The sequence below is a fragment of the Hylobates moloch genome, unplaced genomic scaffold, assembly GCF_009828535.3.
Source record: "Hylobates moloch isolate HMO894 unplaced genomic scaffold, HMol_V3 SCAFFOLD_6, whole genome shotgun sequence".
In the NCBI taxonomy this organism is placed as follows: domain Eukaryota; kingdom Metazoa; phylum Chordata; class Mammalia; order Primates; family Hylobatidae; genus Hylobates; species Hylobates moloch.
The window spans coordinates 8,108,708-8,128,941 of record NW_026652281.1 but is presented as its reverse complement, the minus strand read 5'-3'; the positions used below and the strand labels follow the sequence as shown (position 1 = coordinate 8,128,941).

Genomic DNA, 20,234 nt, shown 5'->3' with positions numbered 1-20,234 from the left:
AAATTACCTGACCTCAAATGTCAATAGCTCTGAGGTTGAGACATTTTGTCTTAGATGAGGGGTCATGTCATTCACGTGGATCATGGTTTCCCCAAGTGCCAGGTACAAAGCAAGTCACATGATGGGTGCCCCATAATAATAAAGGGAATGGAGATTTAACTGCATCTTGAAGAATAGGCCAGGTCTGAATGTATCTCCTGCTGTGAGTACATGGTGTCAGAAGATGGTGTGAGCATTTTGGAAAGAAAGTTCACAAAAGAGACTGCAAACATTCTGTTCCCCAAAGAATGAAAGAGAGGAAACAGCCCTGGGGTTTTATCAGGAGATTGACTTTGCCATAAACAAGAGAGTCTTGGAACAAAAGGTCTGGAACTGCAGGTAACACAAGAACACCCAAGACTACAAGCAGTTCATTGTTTTGACAGATAGACTTCAGCCAACCACTGAAGCAGGAGAGATGGAATTTTTAAATAGACACGACCCAGAGACAGTTCCTTTGGTAAGACACAAAGGTGAGGCTTCTCAGCCCTGTAGTGAGGCTGCATGCATACAGAGAAGGTCTCCACCTTGGGACAGCTTCTTGAATCTGGTGGATGTCAACCGTCACTGTGTGTCAGAATCACCTTGGGGCTTTTAAAAAATAATGATGCTTGGGCACCAACTCCCAGAACTCAAGTTTACCTCATCTAAGGCATGTGCCTGGACATTGGTGTTTCTTCAGAGAGCCTCCATCCCAGGTGAAGCTAATGGATAGCCAGCCCTACTTTACGAATGAACCACAGCTCAAAATCTTGTATAAACAATTTCTCTCTCCAACACCTTATGTACCCAGTTCCAATGGGTGTCTCAGGCTTTATATGCTTGAAACTGAATTCTTGATTTGGGACCCTTCCTTACCTGGCCCTTGCTCAGGATTCCCCATTTTGGTGAGCTGCACTACCCAGCACTCTGTAGAGACCAGAATCCCAAGAGCTCCCCTTCATTCTCATTTCTCTGTGCATCTCCTCCCCTGCCCACCCATATACAATTCGTTCTCAGTGCTGAGGCTATTAGTTTCCAAGTACACCTAGATATGTCCACGGCTCGTCACCTCCCCTGCTTCTGAGGTAGTCAAAGCTACCGTCATTTGTTCTAGGACTACTCCCTGGCCTCTGGGATTCCACTTTTGTCTCTTTAACTTGTTCTCTGCAGAGTAGGTTGAGTGTCTTTTTCTGGCTTAAGACCCATCAAAGGCTTTCTGCTGTAGAGAATTCAAACCCAAACTTTTGCCCAAGACCAGAAGGCCCTGTGGAATCTGAGCCCCCAGATCCCACACCTCTCTCCCCTGCTGGTTAGCTTGACGCACCAAGCTCTAAAGTCTTTCCATGTACTGTTCTTTTCACCTGGAATGCTTTTTCCTCCACCCTTTACAGGCTGGCTTCTTCTTCACCTTCACGTCTCAGTCTAAGACAAGACAATTAACTGCTTGTAGTAATGGTTTTTGTTTTTTGTTTGTTTTTTTTTTTAAATCTTGGCACTATCGACATCTGGGGCTGGAAAATTTCTTTGCTGTTGGGGCTTTTCCACACATTATAGGATATTTAGTCCCTACTCACTGGATGACACAGTAATCTGCTCCCCAGTTGCGATAAGAAAAAACGTCTCTAGACAATGCCAAATGCCTCATGAGGACAAAATCCCTGCCAATTGATAACTACTAGCTTAAACATTAACTTCTTGAACAGGTATTCTCTGTTCTCCAGGCTTTAAGTCTCCAGATGTATTTCTCAATCTTCATATCTTATTTGTTACTTTCATAGAACTTTTCTCACCTTGAAATTGAATATTTATCTAGTAAATATCTGTGTCATAGTCCCACTAGACTATCTTGACTATTTCATTCAATTCTGTAATAACAGCATTGCGTACAGCTCCTGGTATGCAGTAGATGCTTAAGAAACTTGTATTGAAGAAATGCATGCATGCATGAATGAATGCATGAGCAAATGAAGACTGCTAGGCAGGCAAGTGCCTTCCCCCCAGGATTCGAGAGATTATCTAGCAGCGCAAAATGAGCATGGACTAAAAAGGAATGAGATAATGTCCCTTGCAGAGACATGGATGAAGCTGGAAGCCATCATCCTCAGCAAACTAACACAGGAACAGAAAACCAAATACCGCATGTTCTCACTCATAAGTGGGAGCTGAACTATGAGAACATATGGACACAGAGAGGGGAACAGCACACATCGGGGCCTGTTGGGGTGGGGGTGAGGGGAGGGAAAGCATCAAGACAAATAGCTAATGCATGCAGGGCTTAACACTAGGGTGACGAGTTGATAGGTGCAGCAAACCACCATGCCACCCATATAGCTATGTAACAAACCTGTACGTTCTGCACATGTATCCCGGAACTTAAAGTAAAATTAAAAAAAAAAAAGAGCATGGACTTTGGAATCAGTTAGTTGCAGCTTCTCAGCTCTGCCAGCTGCTTGGTGTGTGACCTGGGACAGATAATTAACATCTCAGAGCCTCAGATTACTAATCTGTAAAATGGGGATACTACTTTTGAGAGTTTGCTTAACTGTGTAATCTTCCCTGCTCTCTCCGAGACCCCATGGGCTTTGGATGCTTCTTCATGTGCCCTTGGCACCTGGTGCAGGTCTCTATCAAGGGCTCACCATCACCAAGGATAGGATCACACTGTGCCCTCAGTGCCTTATACAGAGCCAACCACATCATAGGTGCTCAGGAAATAACGTCTGTGCGGTATGTGACCAGGGATCCAGTCGTATCTGAGATTTGATGACAGTCTTGTAGGTAGTTTGCTGAGACTATTCTTATAGGGGTTGGTCCCTGGGAAAATGAGCAACCCCAGGTCCTTCCTTGGTGGGCTGTGTGGGCTTGGTGAGTGTGCCCCTCTCTGTTATTCGGGCGGACATTCTAGTTTGCCAAAAATCGAGAAGCTACGCCTCAATCCTCTTACCTCTTTTTCTGTTGTGGTCTTCTATCCAGGCCTTTGCAAATAATGAATTTAACAAAGATATTGTCTGACTGTCTCTTAGACCCAGCGAACTGAGTGTGGGCAGCTGTTCCTCCTTGGTCAGAGCAAGCAAACTGTCATGTATCCAAATGTTTCTAGTGAGAGGGTCTTGTGAATGGAATTGTCGGTGAGTTCTAGTTTGCTCATAGCATGAGTCTCCCTCAGGGGGCATCCCTTGAGGTTTTCTACCTGCTCAGAAACTCTCTAGAGAAGGCTAGACCCTGGGCATGCATTTCCCTTGAACTAGCTTTTCCTAGTCCCACTAGGAGAGTAAATGACAAATCTAGGCCCTGAATCTAGGTCTTGCCCATCTCTCTATTTTTTTTATGCTCAAAACTCACAATCCAGGGAAAAAGCATCCTTTCTCTTAGCTTGGGCAGGGTTGGACAGTCTACTGAAGATCACATGTAGTAGGAGAGAGGTAGTTCACTTTATTGGTCTCCTGGAACTGCTGTAACAAAGTATAACAAACTGGGTGCCTTAAAACAACAGAAATTTATTCACTCACATTTCTGGAGGCGGAAAAACCGAAGAGCATGGCACTGGCATTGCTCTTTCTTTCTGCGTCATAACATGGTGGAGTGCATCGTATGGCAAGAGGGCAAGAACATGCCAGCTTAGGTCTCTTTTCCTCTTCTTATAAAGCCACCAGCCCCCTCTTGGGGCCCTATTATGACCTGAGTTCGTCCTAATTACCTCCCAAAAGCTCCACCTCTCAACGGTATCAACAAATGAAGTTGGGGATTAAGTTTACTACACATGAAATTTGGGGAACACATTCCAACTATAGCACTTGTTAGCTAAAAGTTGCTAAGAACTTTTTTTTCTGGTAGCACAGGCTTTGGCTGCATGGCAAATGCAGAGGTCGACAGAAGGAGCCCAAGTACATCAGGGAATTGGTGATCAGAGTCACCTAGACTGCAGGGGAAACAGCCAAACCCAAAGTCTTACAGGTAGAGAAGATTTGGAAGAGGCGCACATCCCAAGCAAACTACAATTGATACACCCCTGCAGAGTCTACAGAAATGAAAAGAGAACATTGAAATATCATCGTTTTTCATTCTCCAGAGTTTTCATTTTTATTTATTTTTAATTATTTATTTATTTTTAAAGTAGCAGAGATTGAAAACTAAGAGAAAAAATACCAATGTAACCAATGATAAGTTTAGCAGGATTGGGAAAAGTTCATAGCGCTAGCCATGGACTCTGAGTTCTCCACTAGACTGTAAGACCTTGAGGCCAAGAACTGTGTCCATCTTGGTCACCATTGTACCTGTAGCACCCAGCCCAGTATAGGGGGCAGAGAGAAGCTGAGTGAACTGATTAAACTCTTTGGTTGTGGGTGACCTCTAAAGATGTTCTATCAACTCTGAGACTGTGCTCAGAGAAGACTTTGTGTGCCGCTGTCCGTGGAAAGAAAGCTTCATCTTGTGTTGCTGCTGGGGAGCTCAAACAACACTGGACATCGATGGTACTGGACTGGTAGAACATCTCCCTCTGGTATTATGTAAAGAAGTTCTAACATAGAATGCATAACCATAGATAGAAGTTCATTATCGTTTTTATTTAATAAGCAGTTGTTCTTGATAATCAAAGTGATTCAGATATCAGTTAAGGTATGTCCTTCTATTAACCATGCTCATTAAGTCAAGAGATCATGTGCTGGAGTCCTTACATGATGACCTCAGGCAGGTCTATCCATGCCTTCCACAGCATGTTTACAAATTCCCAAGCTTGTCTTTCTCCAAGTCACCTCCGGCTGTGATTTCTAGTGAAGATGAGATCTCATCTCTCATTCTTTACTCTGCTATCAGCCCAAACATGTAAGAGCCCTTTCTCCTTAATCACTTAACCTTAACCCACATATTGAAAGAAAAAAAAAAAAAAAAAAAAAAAAAAGAAAGAAAAGCCACGCACGTAGATCAGATGAAAGTAATATGCTTTCCAGAAAATTCAGGGCTCCTCTGTCATCACAGACATTGTAAATATTAGACTTCCCCGTTCTTTTTTAAATCTAACTTTTTTTTTGAGACGGAGTCTTGTTCTGTCACCCAGGCTGGAGTGTAGCAGTGTGATCTTGGCTCACTACAACTTCCGCCTCCCAGGTTCAAGCGATTCTCCTGCTTTAGCCTCCCAAGTAGCTGGGTCTACAGGTGTGTGCCACCACAGCTGGCATTTTTAGTATAGATGGGGTTTCACCATGTTGCCCAGGCTGGCCTCAAACTCCTGACCTCAAGTTATCCGCCTGCCTCAGCCTCCCAAAGTGCTGCGATTACAGGCATGAGCCACTGTGCCCAGCCCTGCCCTGTTCTTAACATACCACTTAGCCATTTCCGTCAACTTGATTTCCCAACCTCCAGAAATGTTGTTTTCTGACCCCACTCCCACTTCATCTCTTTGGGGTGTCATTTTTTTCCTTTTTCCCCACTAGTGTCTTTAGCAGAAAGGGAAGGGTGCTGTCCAATAGAAATATTTCTATTTTTTTTAAAACCTAAGTCAACTCAAGTCACACCTTGGTTCAAAACTTTCTGATGATATCTCTCGTCACACTTTACAATAAAACTCACTGTCTTCCCCATGGCTGAGAGCAGAGTTTCTCAACCTCAGCTCTCTTAACATTTGAGGCCAGATGGTTCTTTATGGTGGGGTCTGTTCTATGCATTTTGGGATGTTTAGCAGCTCCCTGGCCTCACCAGATATCAGTAGCCCATCCCCGTTTTTACAACCAAAAACGTCTCTAGACATTGTCAAATGTTTCCTGGGTGGGGGGGATCTGAAAATCACTGACTTAAAGCCCACATGGACTGGCCTTGAACTACTGCTGTAATTTACCTCCTTTTATTCTCTTCTTTGCTTGTTCTGCTCTCATTAAAATGGCCTCTCTGTTCTTTGACTGAGAATTATGTTCCTGTCTGAGAGCCTTTGCACCTTCTCTGCCCTGTGCCTGGTGCACCCTTCCCTGGGATAGCTGTTCAGCTGCTACCCACTCACAGTTGCTGTCCCCGAACGAGGCATCCTGGCACCCAGTCACTATTCTGTTGCAAACACCCATTCACATCTGACGCCAATACATTTGCTTAGTGGATGTCTCCCATCACCCCCTACAAGCTAAGCTCCATGGGATGGGGACTTGGATGGCTTTACATGTTGCCGTGTCCCCATGATGTAGAAGAGTACACGGCACATGCTTAACAAAGAGCTATTGAAAGAATGAGGTAATGAATAGGCAGAAACACACAGGATGGAGTAAGCAGGACATATGTGAGATGATTAAGAAATCAGCCCAAATAGAATAGAAGGTATGTCCTAAGGTTGGGAAATGTAGAAAACTTCCCTGGAGTGGGCAAATGATAGGAGTTATCAACATCCAGACAGCATACTGTATCCATTACCTATCAGACAAGGGGTGTCAGAACAGGTTCATGACTTGGGGAGAGATGTGGTAAGAATGGAGCAGAAATGAGAAGCCTGGATTCAACTGGAAAACCATGTAATAGAAGCGTGGATCCTACTAGAAAATAACACAATGATTTGGTGTGAGTGAGGGTGGCAAATTGGTTTCCTGTATGGTTGGTGAGGAGTACTGGGGCGAGTAGATTCTAAGGGAGAGGTGATTTGATTGAACAGTGTCCATGGTGGCATGAGAAGGGTAAGCTGGCCCGGGCACCAAGGGTTTGTCATCTCTGTTGTAAAGAACTAGGTCAATGGTGGTAATTAGTAATGAAACAGAAAATAGAACACTGTAAATCACAGACATCTTTGATTTTATTCAAGTTTGGCAAGTTGCATCTTGTACCATTATATTTTGGAAGCGGCTGAGTGAGTTTTTGGCTAAGAATGATGTCCTGTCAGCCAGCAAGCATCTTTCCCATGAAAAAAAGGGACATTAGTAAGGCTGCCCTGCTTAGATAAAACCTTAGATAATGATAAAATGGAACTTGGGATAGTGGGGCATTTTAGTTGTATCTATGGTTAGTTTTCTCTTGTTTGTGTTATGCTAATCTTAAGTAAATTTACTTTTTACGTAGTTGCTTAACGTGTTTTTTAAAGTGTTACTTTACTTGTAGCAATTCTTGTGAAATACATGGTTGGAACATTTACAAAAAATTTCTATTAACCAAACCACAGGAAAACATAGGAGAATGCACAAAAGAAGCCAGCCACAAAGAGGACCGATACCTATTTCCATTTATTTAAAACAAAAATCAGGTAAAACAGATCTATGCTGTTGTAAGTCAGGATCGTGATAACCTATGAGGGGTGAGGACAACTGGAAGGAGATACAAGAGAGATCTCTGGTGAGCTAGTGATGTTCTGTTTCTTAACCTGGGTGCTGATTAAGTTTCTCTATAATGTATAATACATAGCAGATTGGTAACCTCAAAAATGCTATTGCCTATTCACAATGATACGTGAAATATACACCAGTCATTGATTCACGGAAGTTGACTATATTCAGAGAGAATGTGTTAGACAGGAAATACAAACAAACAAAAACAATCAACCAAGCAAACAGGTGCCTTAGAATCTTATGGATGTAGGGTTCAAATTGCACCTCTGCTTTTTTACTTGGGTGAGGCTGGAAACTTTTTATATTCTTTCTGAAGCTTGGTTTCCTCACCTGTAAAATGGGAAATAAAGTACACTTTTATGGGAGCCAACTGGAAGCTCCAAATAGCCAAAGCTGGAAGAATTAGAGCAACACAATAAATAAAGTAGTAAGCCATAACCAAAGTATGAAATCAATATTCATGAGTCCAAACTGATATAAATAAGTGATTGAACAAATTAATAAGCGAGGGAGAAAAGATAAATCTCCTATGCAGAATTCCAAATAATTTATAGAGCTATTCTGCCCTAAAGAAGGAAGAGCATAATTCTCCACTTTCTCTTTTCTTTTTTTTTTTTTTTTTTGAGAGACAGTCCCCCTCTGTCACCAGGCTGGAGTGCAGTGGCACGATCTCGGCTCACTGCAAGCTCCATCTCCCAGATTCAAGTGATTCTCCTGCCTCAGCCTCCTGAGTAGCTAGGACTACAAGCGTGCACCAACGTGCCCGGCTACTTTTTGTATTTTTAGTAGAGACGGGATTTCACCATGTTGGCCAGGATGGCCTCGATCTCCTGACCTCGTGATCCACCCGCTTCGGCCTCCCAAAGTGCTGGGAGTACAGGCGTGAGCCACCGCGCCCAGCCTAACTCCCCAGTTTTTAAGCGTGGCCTGTGCACAATGGCTTCCTTTCAAAGTGTACAGCTTGGGAAGGGGAAAAAGCAACTGTGCAGTGGAGAAAACTGATGAACACTACTTCATCCAGGTCAACACCTTCCAGGTCAACATCACCAGCAGTCTTAAGTCACGTGGGTGCTATGTACCCTTAATGTGATGGGATGTGATGAAATGGCATTTTACCTCTGTGATCTTCTTCCCCCAAACATAAAACCCCAGTCTAATCAGGAGAAAAGCATCAGTCAAATTCAAATAGAGAGGCATTCTACAAAATCCCTGATGAGCACTCATTCAAACTATCAACCATGTCAACTATGTCGGGTCTGAGAACCTGTCATAGCCCACAGGAGTCTAAGCAGACAGGATCACTAAATGGAACACAATGTCCTGAACAGGATCCTACAGCAGAAAAAGGACATTAGGTAAAAGTAACGCAATCTGAATAAAGCACAGAATTTAGTTAATAATAATGTATCAATACTGGGTCATTAATTGTAGGAGATGTAACTACATCATACTAATGTAAGATTGTTGTTGTTGTTAATTTTTTTTTTTTTTTGAGACAGGCTCTTGCTCTGTCGCCCAGGCTGGAGTGCAGCAGTGTGAGCATGCTCACTGCAGCCTCAATCTCCTGGGCTTAGGTGATTCTCCCACCTCAGCCTCCTGAGTAGCTGGGGCCAGGGGTGTATGCCAGCACACCTTGCTAATTTTTAAATTATTTGTAGAGGCAGGGTCTCCCTTTGTTACCCAGGCTAGTCTCAAACGCCTGGGCTCAAGCGATTCTCCTGCCTCAGCCTCCCAAAGTTCTGGAATTACAGGTGTGAACTACCGCACCCGGCCATAAGATGTCAATAATAGGGAAATTGTATGTAAAGTATTTGGGAACTCTCGGTAATAGCTTTCTGATCTTTTTGTAAATCTAAATTTGCTCTAAAAAATAAAATCTGTTTTTTTTAAAAATGTGCACCTTACCTTAGGTTGCAAGCATAAAGTGAGATAACATATATAAACATAAGGCTCTCAAACTTTATGGACTTAGTCCCCTTACATGGGCAAAAGTCATTAGGGCTCACCTACCCCACCCATTCCCACATCAGCTTTGTGTTGGTTCATATGTGCCCTAAGGGTAATGCGAATTTTCACGGTGACCAGGTCTTAGTTGAATGCTGAATTAGAGTCATCTGTATAGTTCAGTTTCCTTTGTGAATATAGAATCGAGAAACCTTTCCTAAGTTATGTTCCTATTAAAAAATAAAGGTCATTTAAAAGAAAACAATCTGATTTTTAGGCACTGTGGACAGATGGTGGGGCTCAGGGAGGGTGATGAGTGGGTCCAGGGAGCGAGTACAGGGCAAGAACATGAAACTGTGAGAAGGTCATGGGTTGTGCCTGGACTGTGATACTTCTTCATTTACTCAATTGCTCATTCTGTCATTTGGTAAATATTTACTGCAGTGGCTCATTAGGTCTGGGGTCTGGAACAATGAACCAGACAGCCCAAGAGAGTCCGTACCCTGATGGAGATCACCTAGTTTCTTCGCTTTCCTGCATGTATTACTTTCAAATGAGTGTTCCCTTAAGGAGGAAACTGGAGTTCTCTATAAAAGTAAACTATGACTTACATTCCTAGAACTTTCCTATTAATAACATTCACCAATATTGTAATTATTTATCCAATGTGCATCTTCTCTCTAGACCAGGGTTTCTCAGCCTTGGCACTGTTGATATTTGAGGCTGGATGTTGGCTGGCAGATGTTGAGAAGCATCCCTGGCCTCAATAGTACTCTGTGTTGTGACAACCAAAAATGTTTCCAGACATTGCCAGATATTCCCCAGGGGACAAAATTGTCTGTGGTTGAGAATCACTTTCCTGCACTGGTGGCTCCCAATCCTGGCAGAACTTTGGAATCTCCTGGAGAGATCTCAGAAACTGTTGCCAGTGGATACCGACCCCATCCAGGCCAATTAAATGGGACTCTCTGGTGATGGGACTCAGGCATTGACTTTTTTATAGATTGTAGTGGGACTGAGGAGTGAGAACCTCTTTCCTAAGCATATGCGTCATGAAGCCAGGGAGTATTTGTCTTTCGTGGGTGGGTGTTGCTAGGACCTAACACAATGATATCTGAATAAGTGAGTGAACAAAAGAATGAAGGTGAAGATAGGTAGGAAGATGTGTCAGAAGTTAAAAGTGGCACCGGGACAGTACAGGAATGTGTTTTGCAAAGAGCAAACCTGGGTTTCACGGCTGACTCTACCACATTCCTGTTCTGTAGCTTTGGGCAAGTATTTAATTTTCCAGGCATTTCAGTTGCTCATCTTAACACAGGAATCACAAGAATATGGGAGAATTCTTCATAAAGTTTATGTTCCAAGAAAAATGCATTTGTTTCCATTAAAAAAATTGACATGAAAAATCTAGTTATTTCCCAAGTCCTCCTCACCCAACAACTGCTATCTTTTAAGAATGCTGAGGGCAAAGGAGGAGGGAGGTCAAGTATTTGCTCTTCCTGGATTAAGAGTTGAGCTTTCATTTTGACCTCAGGGCAGTGCTAAGTATGCTAGAGTTTTGTTGTACTTATCTAACATTTTATTATACCTTAATCTATTTTATGGGGAACAGGCAAAATCAACATGAGGGTGGCAATCTGATGGATTGCCTAAGTCTTAAACAAAAGGGTGGGGAAGTCCACTTCCCACTAGTTTCCCACAGGCTTTCAACCAGATAAACAGCTTTGATTCAGATGACCTTTGTAAGTGGGAAACTGTCTGTCAGGGGTCTCCAGCTCAAAAGGCTATGGGGTCAGGGTAGGCTGCATTACTGAGGGAAGATTGTGTTAGTGGGATCAGGGCAGCCTGCATTACTGAGGGAAGCGGGTGATGGGAATGTGTATGTGAGAGAGCTCTTGATCAGTGAACCTTGTTCCTTCGAGTGCATACCCCATCAGAGGGGGAGCCCTGGAGGTCCTCAGCCTCAGCTGATGGGTCCCTTGTGGGAATGCTGACTCTTCTCCTGGTTAATCAAGAGAAACCATTGATCTGGGTTTTCAGGTACAATCTCCCGATTCTGAGTCTTTGTTCAAATTTTTGCAAAATTCATTGTGTGGGACAAATGAAATGCCTATTCAGATCACATCCTCTTACTGACACATAGTAGATCTTCAATTTGTGTTTGTCCATTCTACCACTAGAAGTGAGATTCCACTATGAGAAAGGGTCTTGGTGCCTCTGAAGATACCAACCCCGTAAGCACCTCCCCCTTAAGCTGCTGCTGGTTGAAGACATCATTGGCAAAGAGGGCGCTCGGAGGAGCTTTAGGGGCAAGGATGCAGAAAGCAGAGCTGTGGTCTTTGGCTGATTCATTGCTGTGGCTAGAATAGCGGTGATGACCTTCTGAGAGGAGAACTGAACTGAAAACTTTTTGGTTCCAGAAACTAGATGGGGCCAATGAAAGGAGTAGTGTAGTGTGGGTTTTTTTTTTTAAAAAAGTTCCCATTTATGGGCCGGGCGTGATGACTCACACCTGTAATCCCAGCACTTTGGGAGACTGAGGGAGGTAGATCACGAGATCAGGAGTTCAAGACCAGCCTGGCCAAGATGGTGAAATCCTGTCTCTACTAAAAATATAAAAATGAGCTGGGCATGGTGGCGGGTGCATGTAATCCCAGTTACTTGGGAGCCTGAGGCAGAGAATTGCTTGAACCCAGAAGGCGGAGGTTGCAGTAAGCCAAGATTGTGCCACTGCACTCAAGCCTGGGTGACAGAGTGACACTCTGTCAAAAAAAAAGTTACCATTTATTTAATAAACATCTGGAGAGCAGTGGCTTTGTGCCAGACCTTGTTCCAATTACTTTAATATATCAAATTATTTAATCCTTCTAACAACTCTATGACCCAAGTCCTACTGTCACTCCACTTTAAAGATGGGGAAACTGGGGCACAGAGAGGTTAAGTGACAGCCAAAGTCACACAGCTGTTAAGTGACAGAGCTGGGATTTGAACCCAGGTCTCCCAGCTCCAGAATCCAGGTTATCATCATTTCTCTTGGCTGCATTTTAATAGGGACGATTTTATCTATAGTAATGAAAAATTATGGCCTTGGAGACTATGTAGAAATATGTAAAACTGGTCTATATAATAGTAATTTAAAAATCAGCTGTCGAATTGTATGTGTGCTATAACAAAGAAGGATATGTAGAAAAAAAGACTAGAAGAAAAAGAACATGAACATTATGAGAGTTATGCAATATGGTGAGATTGTGGAGAATGCCTTCTTTTCTTGATCTCAGTATTGACTGTGAGGTTTTATTTCTTGTATGATGTTTTATTAATGACTAAAAAACATTTACAGGTTTGTAAATTCTTCCCCCCTGTTCCTTCTCTCTGAATGTAGCTTCCAAAGGACAGTGCTTGTGTTCCAGGGCACATGCATCCCATCAGTCAATCCTGTATTTATAAGGTGGATGCATTTTATTCAAGAGGGCTGGCCTGAAGAACTCCCAAACACGCGTTATTCGCAATGTGCCCAATTTAAGACTTGAACCAACAAATGATGGGGTGTTTCCGTTCACCAGCTAATACAGTGCCCCCATGTGGCAGTAGCCTAAATACACTTTGCAACTACATTATACAATTCCTAACGCTCTCAAATTCAAGGTGATTCACATTATTTCCAATTTGCACATAAACTGAGTCTTTATTAACATTTTTAGAATTAACTGCTATTTCAAATTCACTCCAGTCTTGTACAAATGGGTCTCTAGTACTCATTGCCTGTTCCAAGTTGATGGGTTTCCAGGCTGCTAGAGACAGAATGATCCCAAATGACATAGTTTAACACCAACCTCAGCATTTTCTCTGCCCTCTTGAGCACTTACTATGAGTCAGGTACCCTCAGCACTAGTGACAAAGGACCCTCTCTCAGTCTGTAAGGCACAAATATTCTAGTGCCCTCTTCAATGCTTATTCATCCAACATGTGCTTTTTATTGAGCATCCACTGTGGGCTATGCCTTGTGCTTTGGAGGATTTGAATATTTTATACCCCAGTTGTTTATATCATAATCTTTGCCTGGCTCCAAACTACCTCTGCTGTGTCTTAGCTGAATAACTTAATCCTTCTGTGCCTCAGTTTCCTCCTCTGTAAATGGGTAATGGTAACATTACTTACCTCCCAGGGTGATTGACAGGATTCAACGAGTAAATGCATGTGAACTAGCTGCAACTTGGTAAACATGCAATCCATACTTGGTGTGCTTATTTTCAAACACCACTGTTGGGTAACTCTTATGAAACACTTCCAACTTCTCACGAAATCCCTGGCTTTGTCGCCAGGTTTCCGGAGTACACGATTATTTTCCCCTCTCCTCAAGGAGTGATTCCTTAGCCACACACTTTTTCAAGGCCCTCTGACCCCTGAACTGCCTCAAGACTTCATAGACACCAGGGGCTAGCACAGCCTGATCTCTAACATCGTAAGTCAGAAATGACGTCAGGGTTACAGCCATGATACTGATGACAGCCATTCACAACACGCTGGGCCAGTGCGAAATCCTGTCTTGCTGACTTCCCATGCCAGTCTAGGAGGGGGTGTTATGATAACCCTATGTTCCATGTGAGGAAGTGGAAGTTCCTAATGGTTATATGTGACTTTACCAAGGCTCGTAAGTGGAAGAGGAGAATCAGGCAGTCTGTGTCTTAACCAAGATGTTCAGCTGGCAGTCAGTAGAGGCAAACTCTGCATTTACCAATATTGTGAGTGGAAACATCTGAAAATTAAAATAAAGACACAGTTTTATTTTTAAAAAAGACCGATGTAGTAATTGCTTGGAATAGGCTCTATTAGGCACTTCACAAATATTAACTGAAACAGGTACCATTATTAAGCCCATTTTACAGGTAAGGAAGCAGAGGCAGAGAACAATTAGAAAGGCTCTCTAGGGTTACACAGACAGGAATAGCAGAGCTAGACACGCATCCATGCCCCTATGCCACACTGCCTCATAGGTAAACACAAGCAGATGGTCTCCCGTGATCTTTGGCTTCATTAATTCACTGCCAAATAAAAACAAACTCAGATTTAGTTAGGAGAGACTATTCAAAAGGATTATTGCAGTAGAGGGAATGTTCTGACCACTTAATCTGCAAGTGTCTCAAGATGAGGCAGTAAATGTTTTGCTTTGCTAAAGAGGCATAAACAAGGCTAGAAAGAAGTGGGTGTTGGGGGCTGGGATGATCAGAGTGACACAGTCAGACAGTGGTTGAGGGCTGATCAGGAAGGTCTGTAAAGAGGACTTGTCTGCTGGCTCAGGCTGAGGGTAGGCCAGGACCTGGGGAAAGGAGAGAATCTACACCAAAGTTAGGTTAACGAACACTTTGTTCTGACCGACCGGTGGAAACAGGCAGTTCGACTAACCACGAAAACAAAGAAAGGGAGTTTGGATGCTCTGGGTCTGGCCTTGTCATAGGTAAAAAAGTGGGGGCACTTGTGAGTCTCATCTAAGTCATATGGGGAAGGGAGTTCTTTGCAGCGAGCTGTTTCCCAGAACACAAAAGGGTGGGGACGTTTCTTAACCTTTGCAATTTTCCGGGATCACAGGGCTTGCCTAAAGTTCAACACTGTTGTCACCTGTAGGCTCTTCCAAGGAACTTTCCTAAGAGAGTCAGATCCTAGGCTCATGAAGCGGCTCAAGGCACTGCCTTCCAAAATATGACAAATTATCCTCTACTCAGAGGAAAACGAGTCAAGATCACAATGCCTCCTCCTTGCTCTCATCCCTTTGCCTACCACGCTGGCTTTTTTCACTCAGTATAATGTTTTCAATGTTCGTGCTGTAGCAAGCATAGAAACTTCAATCCTTTCTATGGCTTAATAATATCCCACTGTTGGATATACTGTATTTTTAATCCATTCATTAGTTGTTGGATGTTTGGTTAGTTTCCTTTTTTTTGTTGTTATGAATAATGCTGCTATGAACATTTGTGTACAGGTTTTTGTGTAAACATATGTTTTCATTTATCTTGGGTACACACTTAGGAGCAGAATTGCTAGGTCGTCTGGCAACATTATGTTTAACCTTTCAAGGACTGTTTTCCAAAGCAGAGATAACTAGTTTTAGTGTCTGCAGTAAGTGAAAAAGATGGTTTTGGAAAGACACTAAAACTAACTGGAGAAATAAGAGGGATTATTATGAGGATGTGGAATTTCTTAAGGCATACATGGGGAAGAGATCACTTGAGGTTTACCAGAGACTGGAAAGCTATCGTGAGCCAAGAAGATGCTCGTCTACATCTGTGGACAACATCTGACCTCAGAATCTGCTCTTATTTGTAGCTTTGCCTCTTGTTACTCTTCAAGAGGACTTAACCCTTATCTCCAAGTGCATGAAGGAAGACAGCCACCCAGTCCCCCCATTTGCTATTGAGTTTAATGTCTTCTTTGTTCAGACAGTATCGGACACTGCTTTTGATCTTGAAGCCACAGTTCCACATTTCTGAAAGAGAAAAGCTGGTTGACTCTGGTCCAATCAGCCCCAGACAAGTGGTGGAGTTACACAGGACAATTATAACCTCATGTACCCCTGTGGGGAAGGGGAAGCTCTCAGCATCTTGTGTGGAGGCACACAGTGTTGAACACATCGAAGTGTTTGTGGGATGCAAGGCCAAAGGAAGGACTGGAAAGTGCAAAGTTCATGATTCTCATGTGGATTTGGGGAGTAGATGACGGACTTCAGGTTTGGATACAGATGACAGTTTGCATGCTTTCATGGTCAGCAGCTCTAAGTGGGTGGATGAACCTTTTCCCCCTCTCTTAGCACTCTAGAAAGTAGCAGATACCCTGGTTGACTGTTTATGTGCTCGGGAGAGTCAAGGTCATGGTGTTCGTCTCTGCACTGCAGAACAGTTTTCTTCTCTGTGCAGAAGGAACATGCTGGGCATCCTGATATTACACAAGCCTCTAGGGGGAACTGGGGGCTTTAAAATTCATGGGCCCCATATATCTAGCTGTGCCAATAATAAGGCAGAAGCATAAGGCATGGTACATCACAAAATGGGAGAGGCTGTCCACGAAACACTTGGCTTCACCCAACAGGGTGTGTATAACCAGGATCTAGGTACTTTTCACTCCAACCTGGTTCAAAGTTAGTTATTTTCAGGTTAATTCATATTCTTTCTTACACACCACAAGAGGATCATCCTGGGATTAGCTTGCCCAAACCTCCCTTCTCTGCTGACACAGATGAAGGAGAAGATGGCTGGTGCAGTATGGCAGTGACTCATGAACTTGGATTTAGGATCTAACAGAGTCCAGGTCGATCCCTACCATGTGTGTGATCTTGGCATCTCTTGTTTTCAGTTTCCTCATCTGTAAGACAGGAAGGATAATTTCTACTATAGACGTTTGGGGAATAATTTTATAATATAGACTTGACCACCACTGGTATTTAGGGGATTCCAGGGAGAGCCTACACAGCATTGGTCTGCAGTCTGGTGAACTTGCCAGTGCCCAGCATCTGGCTTCAGCACTGTGGATCCAGAAGTTGGATTTGTCCAGCAACAGGTCCATTTCTTCAGGAACTGGGCTCACAAAATGGTTATACACACATATTATACATTAGTACTAGAATTCTAATGCATTAATTTACACTAAGGCAGGTGTCTATCACATGGTCCAGACACTTGCATGTGTTTCAGTTGGTACCATCTCCTCCTCTGGCCGGCCCCAGGGAGGAAACCACTTACATTCAAGGGCTATTTGCTGGGCACCAACACACATGGACACATGAGAAGGAAGGAGATGGAGCAAACGTTAAATGCAATCAGTGATGGCAACCAGAGGCGTTCATGTCATAATGGTGGTGTCAGAAGGACAGGAACCCACACACCTTTTGCCATGACTATCATTCTCTCTCCGGCAGTGTTTGCAGATGCCAACCATGCTAGACTCTCTCTCTCTTCCACCCTTTTCTACACTTAGAGGGCTGGCCAGTCTCCATTCTAATTAGCATAGCCTTTAAAAAAAGAAATTACAGAAGAAAAATAAATACTTTCTTGTAGCAAAAATGGTAAACATTACAAGATAAGGTTCACCCTCCATTCTGCCTGCCCTCCTAAGGAAAACTTAGGGATCTCTCCTTCCAAATTCTTTTTTATTTTATTTTTATTTTTTACATTTCCACACCTCGGTATGTATAGCATCAATTCTCCTTCTTTTTTGCATTAAATTGGATTTTATTAATTATTATTATGCTGCAAATTATTTTATTTCACTTAACAAAGCATCTTGGAGCAATATCCATGTCATTTTCAATAGTTCTATTCCATCTTTAAAACTGCTTTGTCATATTCCATTTTATGTACCATAATTTGTGTAACCATTCTCCTCTTCATGGACATTTAAGTTAATTCCTTCTTTTGCTCTTATACAGTGTTGTAAAGAACATCATTTATGTGCCTGCAAGTACTTCTCTAGGATAAATATTGAGACTTTTGGGGTCAAAAGATAGGCGAATTCACACTGGTGGATTTTAGTCGTGCACATGTTTATCAACAGTGTATGTGAACACCTGCCCTCTCTTTGCGGACAGTAGATTTCAGGCCCCTGTTGTTAGCTTGGAAGCAAGATCTCTTTTCTGCCCACTCACATACTGATCTTTGAGTTGATTCTCTGCATGTAATCTGATTTTCCTTATTTCCCAATTCTTGACGGGGATGTCTGACTACCAACAAGAGATCCCTGCAGGAGTCCAAGGAAGATCACACGACACAGGCAACGTGAAATACTTCCGTATTAAAACGAGAGAGACGTTAACTGTTATATGTTTATTATGGTGTATGTAGCTCAAAAGGTGACTTAATATTCATGTTATCTTCAACTTGTGAATTTCAGACATCTACGTTTTGCACTTGTGGGTATAAAACACTTTTTCCGGGGCCCCTAATACCCTCTTGGCTGGGTTGGGTACACTCCCATCACAAATTCTGAGAAGCTTAAGTCATACTTTGTGTATTACATTAGTCTCTGTTTTCACAGAGCAATGCAATTAGGGCTTTCTATCTGGTTTCTGTTGTAACTTTCTTTTTAGGCTTGACGTCTATTCCATGGCTCAGGGCAGACCATGGATAGGGAAAAATGCCCAGGAGGGTGAGAAACACAGGTGGCCATGAACTTTTTATAATCCAGCATGAACTGGCCCCCATGGGCAGCCTCTGTTATTGCCCTGTGTCTCCATAAGGCAAAACCGAGTCCAAAGTATGAGTTTGTAATGACTGTTTGACTGAAGGTTTTACAGAGTGAGTGAAGTTACATCAAACACTACACATTATAGATTACTAAAAGTACTTGCATTAGATTTCTTGGTTTTCCTTCCCAATTACTTTGGCCACCAGCCAGTCCTGGACTACCCTTCCCCCAAGCCTTTCTCTTTCCACCTATGCCCACTCACAACCCCTAATTCTACATTATGTCCCTTTCTTTATATGGGGAAATGTATCTGTCTGGCTTGGCTTCTCCTTCCACCTCCCCACTTAGCACATAAAGAAACTTCCTCAGGAACCCCTCTCTTCAGAGATCATGGAGAATCATAAACAACGTAATATGTTTTCCTTGTTAAATATTTTCTCCTGTCACTCTGGTTTGACCTTACTCTCTACTCCCCTGACCCTATGCAGGTGGTGATTGTGGGCTTGGCCACGCTTTGTGCAAGTATCTGGATGAGCTGGGCTTCATGGTATTTGCCGGAGTTTTGAATGAAAATGGCCCAGGAGCTGAGGAATTGCGAAGAACCTGCTCTCCGCGCCTCTCGGTGCTCCAAATGGACATCACGAAGCCAGTGCAGATAAAAGATGCTTACAGCAAGGTTGCAGCAATGCTGCAGGACAGAGGTACTGCCGCCAGCACCCTCGGTGCCTTTACCCTCCTCCCGAATGCCCGGCTCTTGTTCCGGCTTAGGCTAATCATGAGCCTCACTCCACTCTGGCCACTACTTGCATTGGAGCACACCTGTGCTGAATCCCTACCATGTGTGGGGGCCTCTATCAACATGAAGACTTTTGGAGTAACTCAGACATAGGCCCACCCATACAGAACTTACAGAAACCTCAATCTCATTCTCTCCAACTTCTCAGTCACTCTCCCATGAATAATTCCCCCAGCCCCAGCTCATTGCTTTTCTGTCCACAATAGCAACATGCATTAGAGTCCCTAGCTTAGAAAAAAAAAATACCTTCACGGTCACTGTCCTTCTTTACCCATTACCCTTCCTCTTCTCTTTCCTTCATGGCTAAGCTCCATGGAATCCTGCAGCTCTCTGATTCTCTTCCTCACCTTCAATTTGACGTTGGCTCTCACTCTGCCTCCCTAACTGATCTGGTAAAGCTAATCAGTATTAGCCTGAAGAACCAGTTGTTTTTTGTTTTCAACTTTTATTTTAAATTCTGGGTTACACGTGCAGGATGTGCTGATTTGTTACATAGGTAATCATGTGCCATGGTGGTTTGCTGCACAGATCCACCCATCCTGTAGGTACTGAGCCCAGGATTCATTAGCTATTATTCCTGATGCTCTACCTCCCCTCCCTCCAACAGACCCCAGTGTGGGTTTTTCCCCACCATGCGTCCGTGTGTTCTCACTGTTCAGCCCCCACTTGTAAGTGAGAACATGCGGTGTTTGGTTTTCTGTTCCTGCTTTAGTTTGCTGAGGATAATGGCTTCCAGCTCCATCCATATCCCTGCAAAGGATATGATCTCATTCTTTTTAATGGCTGCATAGTATTCCATGGTGTATATGTACCACATTTTCTTTATCCAGTCTATCATTGATGGGCATTTGGGTTGATTCCATGTCTTTGCTATTGCGACTAGGGCTGCAACGAATCTATGTGTGAATGTATCTTTATAATAGAATGGTTTATATTCCTTTGGACGTATCCCAGTAATGGGATTGCTGGAAGACCCAGTTTTTAACTTCTCTGCAGTATTTAAGCATGTT

At 43.1% G+C, this 20,234-nt stretch overlaps 1 protein-coding gene across 1 annotated transcript in view; it reads left to right on the top strand.

Annotated features, from left to right (window-relative positions):
• The window catches only part of HSD17B2 (hydroxysteroid 17-beta dehydrogenase 2), a 62,838-nt gene that overhangs the window by 13,799 nt on the left and 28,805 nt on the right, over positions 1-20,234 (top strand). Inside the window, exon 2 of the mRNA XM_032156334.2 lies at positions 18,917-19,129. Coding sequence (XP_032012225.1) covers positions 18,917-19,129 — 213 coding nt within the window. The remainder of the gene's footprint in view (positions 1-18,916; positions 19,130-20,234) is intronic.